General features: G+C 45.9%; 1 protein-coding gene across 3 annotated transcripts in view; it reads left to right on the top strand.

The window, feature by feature from the left end:
- The first annotated feature begins 325 nt into the window (after positions 1-325).
- LOC144695811 (class I histocompatibility antigen, F10 alpha chain-like) overlaps positions 326-8,419 on the top strand; it is a 54,022-nt gene continuing 45,928 nt past the window's right edge. For all 3 annotated transcript variants that reach the window (XM_078566820.1, XM_078566819.1, XM_078566817.1), the window contains exon 1: positions 326-468. In XM_078566820.1, the coding sequence (XP_078422946.1) occupies positions 396-468 (73 nt within the window). In that variant the 5' untranslated portion in view covers positions 326-395. The remainder of the gene's footprint in view (positions 469-8,419) is intronic.

The following is an 8,419-nucleotide window of genomic DNA, read 5'->3' as shown; positions in this document are numbered from 1 at the left end:
CTGGCCCTCTATCCAGCTCTACTTGTCCCACCCTCCCTTAAACCAGCTTATATTTCACCTCTTTTCTATTTTTACTTAATTCTGATGAAGAGACAACCGGACTCGAAACGTTAACTGTGTTCCTTTCCGCAGATGCTGTCAGACCTGCTGAGTTTTTCCAGGTATTTTTGTTTTTGTTCTAGATTTCCAGCTTCCGCAGTATTTTGCTTTTATCTATAATGTCTGTTGCTCGGCTGTGCACCTTGGGCTGGGAGCCAGTTTCGGAGCTGCTCACGGTTCAGTGACAACCAGTGACGGAGTGACCAGCCTTTTACCCATTGGACGGCGAGGCCTCTGATTGACCACTTGTGAGTTGCGCTCAGCTCGTCTTCTTCGAGCCCGCTTTTAGTTTCTCTATGGCAGGCGGATCCCAAAGCATGTTTCTCGCACTTATGCTGTGTTTCTACCGGGCACAAACAGCTCTGGCTGGTAAGTCCCCTGTTCTGGCTGCATTAATTAATGTCTGCACGCTTGCTATCTGACCCTGGGCTGTAACAGGCTTGTAGATGACATCTGATGTTTCACAACGGGAAACAGAATACCGTGGGTGAAGTGAAGTGATTAACCTGCCCATTTCTTTCAGATTGACTTGCTATGAACTTCCAGCATTTACTGCAGATTCCGAATAAGTGCCCTTTCACTTGGGATAATTGTGATTGTGTGTGTGTGACGGTATAATGTCTCCACTTTCACCTTCTATTGACGAGATTGGAAATACATCTCCCGAAAAAAACGGGCTGCCGACAGCATACGCCGTCAGGAAAAGTCAAAATCGACCCCACTGACTGCGTGTTGCTTTCTGCATCTGTTACTGCTCCTTGCATAAGAGAGAAAGACTTGCGATTTATATAGCGCCTCTCACGTCTGCAGGACTCCCAAAGGCGCATTCCAGCTCCCCCCCCCACATCCCATCCATACACGAATCATTCTGTGGTGCATGGTGTTCAAATGGTTTCCACCCCCTTCGTCCATTAAGGTCCTTTCCTCATTGAGCCGAACTCTTTACAGCCAATGAAGTGTTTCTAAAGCGCGCTCGCTGTTGCGTTGTAAGAAAGCAATGGAACAGGCATTTGATGGTGTTGATTGACCTTTGTTTCGGGTGTGCTATGTGGTTTGAAACGCCAGTGTGTGGCCGGCTACAGTGACTCTGGGAGCCCCTGTGGAAGCGGATGCGAACTGAAGTCGGCGGCCTAGGCAGGACAAGGTCTCCCTCGCCCTTCACATCTGATGGGAGGCTTTGAAATGCGGGACGCTCGGTTCAGGAACGGGGGTCTTCAGAAGATATATGCACTCGAGTCAAAATAACGCACGATTGATTTTCAGTTCAGTTAAAGGCGCTGCAATATTTTTAAGGGGGGAGGGATATCTCTATGGGGCTGTTTTCACTTCCTATGTAGCTAACTTTGAAACTATCCAAATGTTTTCGTCAATGTTTGAACTGCGCCTGATCAGTTGGGATTGAAAACTGGTGTGATTTTATTTTCTGTCTCACACGGGGCGCAGCTTTCTCCCCACCCCATGTATGGTGCCTCGCAGCTTGAAGAATTATTACTGCTCCAAGGTTTTTGTGTTGAGCCTGAAACTGTATGAGAGAGCTCCGGAACTTCAGCTCTCAGCGTTCGGCACTTCTCTCATCTTCAGCCATTGTGTGTCCGTCTGACCTGTGACTCGCCTCAAATAGAGGTGTCTATCGTTCTGTGATTCCGATTCTATTAAAATAATAATTTTTAGCAGAGGTACACATTCATCCCTCAAACTATAGCCTAATCGTTCACCTCTGATCATGTGTAGAGCTGGTCACACAGAGATGAGTAACGAAGTAGAAAGGGAGGTGAGGAACCTCTAGGCATGAATAACCACAGTGGTGTATAGTGAGCTTTGAGGGGGATTGCCCGAGCTCTGGCGGTAGCTGCCAGCGGGCACAAAAGCGGACGGATTGACAGAAACTCCAATCAGAAGTGTCTAGAGCGGTTGATTAACTCCCAGTGTTACCAGACTGGGTACTTGGCCGACTGTTGGTCAATAAAACGGAAACAGTGATTACATGTGACGTTCAGACGATGCCGGAGATCCGGCCTTTAATTGTACTTAGTGTTAGCGCGATTAATTGGATCGTGTGAACTTTCACACGCGTCAGATTGGACTGTGCAGTGGGTGTGAATGAAAAGGCGGGCGCATGGGTACGCACTGTATAGTGTGCCTGCGGTTACACTACTACTGCCAGCCTCAGATCTGTACAACGTGATTGTTCACCTGGCAGGTTCTGAGCTGCAATGGAGCCCTTGACAATACGGATTATTAGAAACGGATCTTCACTAACCCGAATTACCTGGAAAAACTCAGCAGGTCCGGCAGCATCGGCGGAGAAGAAAAGAGTTGACGTTTCGAGTCCTCATGACCCTTCAACAGAACTGAGTAAAATTAGGAGAGGGGTGAAATGTAAACTGGTTTATGGGGGGATGGTGGGGGGGGGGGCGCGGTGGTATCTTGGTATTGAGAAGAACAGAGAGGGGGAGCGAGAGAGAAAGAGTGTGAAAAAAGACTTTGACCGAGAGGAAGCAAGACACAGAGGGACAAAGATCGACACAAGCAAAGAAATAAACAGGAAACACTCAGGGAGAAATAGAGCAAGAGAGCGATAGAAAGAGACAGAGAGAAGATGGAAGTCAGAGAGACAGAGGCACCTTGAAAGTCAGAGGCAGGGACAGAGAGATACATGGTAGAAGTCATAATGAAAGAGTAAATGTGAGAGTGAGAGAGGCATGCATAGAGAATGAAACGCAGGATGAAGAGAGGGACAGAGACAGAGGGGGAGAGAGAAAGGGGTAGGATCAGGAGAGAGAGAGAGAGATGAAGAGAGAAGGCGAGCATTTTTAAAATTCTCTTATGGGATGTGAGCGTTGCTGGCTGGGCCAGCATTTATTGCCCATCCTTAATTGCCCTTGATAAGGTGATGGAGCCGCCTTCTTGAACCGCTGCAGTCCATGTGGTGTATGTACACCCACAGTGCTTTTAGAGAGGCAGTTCCAGGATTTTGACCCAGTGAGAGTGAATAAATGCTGATATAGTTCCAGGTCAGGATGACGAGTGGCTTAGAGGAGAACTTATGGGTGGTTATGTTCCCATGTGCCTGCTGGCCTTGACCTTAGGTACAGGCCTTGGGTTTGAAAGGTGCCATTGAAGGAGGTTTGGTGAGTCACTGCTCTGTATCTTTTACCATTGTGCATCAGTGGTGCAGTGAATGAATGTTTAAATGTGTGACCAAGCTTTGTCCTGGATAATGTCGAGCTTCTTGAGTGTTGTGGGAGCTGCACTCATCCAGGCAAGTGGGGAATATTTCATCACATGCCTGACTTGTGCCTTGTAGAGATGGTGGACAAACTTTGGGGAGTCAGGAGGTGAGTTACTTATTGCAGGATTCCTAGCCTCTCACCTGCTCTTGTAGTCACAGTATTTATATGACTGGTCCAATTCAGTTTCTGGGCAATGGTAACTCCTACTTTATTGATGGTGGGTGACTTAGTGATGGCAATGTCATTGCACATCGAGGGAGATGGTTAAGTTCCTTCTTGTTGGAGAGGATCATTGCCTGGCTCTCTAGTGTGGCACAATGTTACTTGCCACTTGAAGAGGAGATGTTATGCTCTCCGATCCCGCAATGACCAAACGAGACTCTGGCTTCCTTTTAACCAGTTTTATTCAAGCATATGCAAGGGAGCCACAGTCATTCCTAAGAATGAAGACCCAGCTCCCAGATTGGTTACATTTCATTACTTTTGTACTTTTTCTTATCATAATACATTTGAATACATCCAATTGGTAACCGACACACCGGTTCTTTACTATCTCTGTCATATTGAGTGCATAAACATGTGATTTAGCTATCTAATTATTCTAAAGTGTGTCTACATAGTTATACCATCCAATCAGAATTAAGGCATGTATACATGAACCTTGATTCTTGCAACTCAAGACTGTTAACAGAATTACCTGGAAAAACTCAGCAGGTCTGGCAGCATCGGTGGAGAAGAAATCAGTTAACGTTTCGAGTCTTCATGACCCTTCGGCAGAACTGAGTATAGTTAGGAGAAAGGTGAAATATAAGCTGGTCCAAGGTGGGGGGGGGGAGCGGGGGGAGAGAGAAGTTGAGGGTGGGATGATTGTGGAGATAAGCAAGCAGTGATAGGAGCAGATAATCAAAAGATGTCACAGACAAAAGGATCAAAGAGGTGTTGAAGGTGGTGATATTGTCTAAGAAAAGTGCTAATTAAGAATGGAAGGCAGGATACTCAAGGTACAGCTCTAGTGGGGGTGGGGTGGAAAGACTAACAAAGTTTTAGTTTTAGATTTAAAAATAATGGAAATAGCTGGGAAAAGAAGAATCTATATAAATTATTGAAAAAAAAGGGAGGGGGGAGAAACGGGGTCGGCATTGGGGGAGGGGGAGTTTAAGATCTAAAGTTGTTGAATTCAATATTCAGCCCGGAAGGCTGTAAAGTGCCTAGTCGGAAGATGAGGTGCTGTTCCTCCAGTTTGCGTTGGGCTTCACTGGAACAATGCAGCAAGCCAAGGACAGACATGTGGGCAAGAGAGCAGGGTGGAGTGTTAAAATGGCAAGCGACAGGGAGGTTTGGGTCTTTCTTGCGGACAGACCGCAGGTGTTCTGCAAAGCGGTCGCCCAGTTTGCGTTTGGTCTCTCCAATGTAGAGGAGACTGAAACGTTAACTGATTTCTTCTCCACCGATGCTGCCAGACCTGCTGAGTTTTTCCAGGTAATTCTGTTTTTGTTTTGGATTTCCAGCATCCGCAGTAGCTTTTAGCTTTTTGTTTTTAACTCAAGACTGTTTGTGTTTCATCAAAGCCCCTCTTTGTCCATTGTTCATCTTCCCATATCTAAGCTAAAACCATTTTATCCCTTCCCTATCTGAGAGGGGAGCACAGTTAATTGAATTTTTGTCATACTTTATCTGCAGCCTGACTCTCAAGGCTGTGTAATGTTCATCTGGTAACGTTCAGCTGTTAATATGTTTAGCAGTAATGGCTGCCTGGAGACTTAAGTGTGATCAGCAAATTCTTATTGTGTTTTATTTCAATATATTTAATTTCCCCCTAACAGTCCTCCCTTTTGGCCCTTGGCAAAGCCCAAGCTGGCCACGCCTTTAGTTGAGAATTCCTCTTCTGGTCCTTTGGGTGGCCAGTCATCCAGAACGCCAGAGGAACCCTAAACCACCCGGTTGTATAACCTAACTTTCCCTTCCCTGTCTTCTCCCTTGGAGTATGCATAGGTCGGGCGACTGATGCGCACCATTGGTTTACTGCTGCCTCTGCCTGGAGACCTTCTCCAGGTTTTCCGTTGGTGGCAACAGAATCTGATAGCCCATACGAGCATAATTCCTGAGGCTATCGTCATGCCCACCCTAAATATCGCCCACCAACTTATTAATCTTCTGGTCATAGTGTAGGGTGTAGCTGACTGTGCTCATCTTCTAACCGATTGGGTGGCTAAGTCCAGTTGCACACGCCCCCTCTCAATTTGCTCTCTAGAAGCTTCTACGTATGACTGAGGTTTCCTTGTTGCCTCTTGCATGGCCAGGTGTGCTATTTTGCCAGGAGTTTGGTTGGTGAACAATGTGTCATCCCACCAGGAGCTAAATAAGTATCCTGTGGTTCTGCCTGGCAAATGGAAGTCTGCTATGGTAAAGGAATCGGTCACCTGTAGGCAGAAACTCGAGTTGGTAGAACAAATTAAGTCCCCATAAAGGAACTCAGCCTCATTAGTCATGAAGCACCATTGAGTTGAGGATACCTGAATTGCTTCCTGAGGTCCGGGCAAATCCTGCCGACTACGGCACTGAAGAGGAGATGTTACACTCTCTGATCCCGCAACGAGCGCAAGAGACTCAGGCTTCCTGAATTGGTAATGTGGTGAATGTGACTTTACTAGTATTTGTAAATACCTCCAGCATTTGACATGAGCACACAATGTAATTTCTTGATTCTGTACAACAATCTCTAGTGCTCATCAATACTGCGTCTTTCACTTAGGAGATATACCCGCATAATCCTAAACGGTACACCAACCCCCCTTTATTTATTCTGAGGGACTCAAACCTATGGCTGTCTAGGAAAGCCCCATTTGGATGATGCTCTTGGGGAATGGTCATGATGAATTTTATGACTCCATCCTCTCCTCCAACTTGAGGTTGTGTAATCACCAATCTCTGTCGCTCCTTGTGTAAATTTGCGGTTCAATTGGTATATTGACTCGAACATGTGTTTGGGGATTGTTCTGAACCTGATATCTTCAAAGTCGGATTTTACCCCATCAATTAAGTCTCGTGCTAGTATATCACATGCCCTCCCTGTAGCTTGTGATACGGCTGTATCTATAATTCCGTCTGTGGTCTGCCTAAGGACCCATAGCAGACTTTCTCCTTGTATCTCATAGAACATAAGAACATGGAGCAGGAGTAGGCAATTCAGCCCCTCGAGCCTGCTCCGCCATTCAATACGGTCATGGCTGATCCCATTTCGGCCTCAACTCCAATTTCCTGTCCTCTCCCCATAACCTTTCAACCCGATCCTAATTAAAAATCTGTCCATCTCCTCCTTAAATTTATTCAGCGTCCCGGCATCCACTGCACTCTGAGGTAGTGAATTCCACAGATTCACGACTCTTTGAGAAAAGTAATTCCTCCTCATCTCTGATTTAAATCTACCACCCCTTAGCCTAAAACTATGGCCTCTCATTCTAGAATGTTCCACAAGGGGAAACATCCGCTCCACGTCTACTTTGTCGATCCCCTTTAGCATTTTATATAGCTCAATTGGATCTCCTCTCACCGTTCTAAACTCTAGTGAGTTTACCTCCGGCCCATCTCCCGCGCATCCGCCCTCACACCTTCTTCTCTCTCCCAGAAACATGATAGGGTCCCCCTTGTCCTCACTTATCACCCCACCAGCCTCCACATTCAAAGGATCATCCTCCGCCATTTCCGCCAACTCCAGCATGATGCTACCACCAAACACATCTTCCTTTCACCCCCCCGGCGGCATTCCATAGGGATCGTTCCCTCCGTGACACCCTCCACTCCTTCATCACCCCCTACACCTCAACCCCCTCCCACGGCACCTTCCCATGCAACCGCAGAAGATGCAACACCTGCCCCTTCACTTCCCCTCTCCTCACCGTCCAAGGGCCCAAACACTCATTTCAAGTGAAGCAGCATTTCACTTGCACTTCCCTCAACTTAGTCTACTGCATTCGTTGCTCCCAATGCGGTTTCCTCTACAATGGAGAGACCAAACACAGACTGGGTGACCGCTTTGCAGAACACCTTCGGTTTGTCCACAAGCATTACCCAGACCTCCCTGTCGCTTGCCATTTCAACACTCCACCCTGCTCTCATGCCCACACGTCCATCCTTGGCTTGCTGCATTGCTCCAGTGAAGCTCAGCGCAAACTGGAGGAACAGCACCTCATCTTCCGACTAGGCACTTTACAGCCTTCTGGACTGAATATTGAGTTCAACAATTTTAGATCATGAACTCTCTCCTCCATCCCCACCTCCTTTCCGATTTTCCCCCTCCTTTTTGTTTTTTCCAATAATTTATATAAATTTTTCTTTTCCCACCTATTTCCATTATTTTTAAATGTATTTCCATCCATTGTTTTATCTCTACCTTTTAGCCTTTTTCGATTCCTTCACCCCACCCCACCCCCACTAGGGCTATCTGTACCTTGTTCATCCTGCTTTCTACCTTAATTAGCACATTCCTTTAGATAATATCACCACCTTCAACACCTCTTTGTCCTTTTGTCTATGACATCTTTTGGTTTTCTCCACCTATCACTGGCCCTCTATCCAGCTCTTCTTGTCCCAACCCCCCACCCCCTTAAACCATCTTATATTTCATCCCTTTTCTATTTTTCCTTAGTTCTGTTGAAGAGTCATGAGGACTCGAAACGTTAACTGTGTTCCTCTCCACAGATGCTGCCAGACCTGCTGAGTTTTTCCATGTATTTTTGTTTTTGTCTCTGTCTCTAGATCTTTGCTTATCTCTCCCTGTGCATTTCCAATGTTTCAGTTGATGGCCAGATTATCAAATTCACTTCCCTTAAAAAAGTTTGTATATTGTGTCCTCTTTCCCAAACTCTTTCTCCTATTTGCCTCATAACATTTTACACATACAACAGACTACAATCTTATCTTGTTCAGGTGTCTGGAGAGAATTTAAAATCCAATAAAGTATTCTCACAACAGTTTTGAAATATAAATCAGGCATTGACATGTTTCGCTTCCTTATCTTCTTCTCAAACAACATTTTATTGTCTCAAAAGTAACCCACTAAATTGTGTCTGACCCGTTTATTTTAGAAT

Source organism: Cetorhinus maximus, chromosome 21 (assembly GCF_964194155.1).
Source record: "Cetorhinus maximus chromosome 21, sCetMax3.hap1.1, whole genome shotgun sequence".
NCBI classification, from domain to species: domain Eukaryota; kingdom Metazoa; phylum Chordata; class Chondrichthyes; order Lamniformes; family Cetorhinidae; genus Cetorhinus; species Cetorhinus maximus.
Note: the sequence above shows the minus strand (reverse complement) of the source record. Positions and strands in the feature narration are given on the sequence as shown.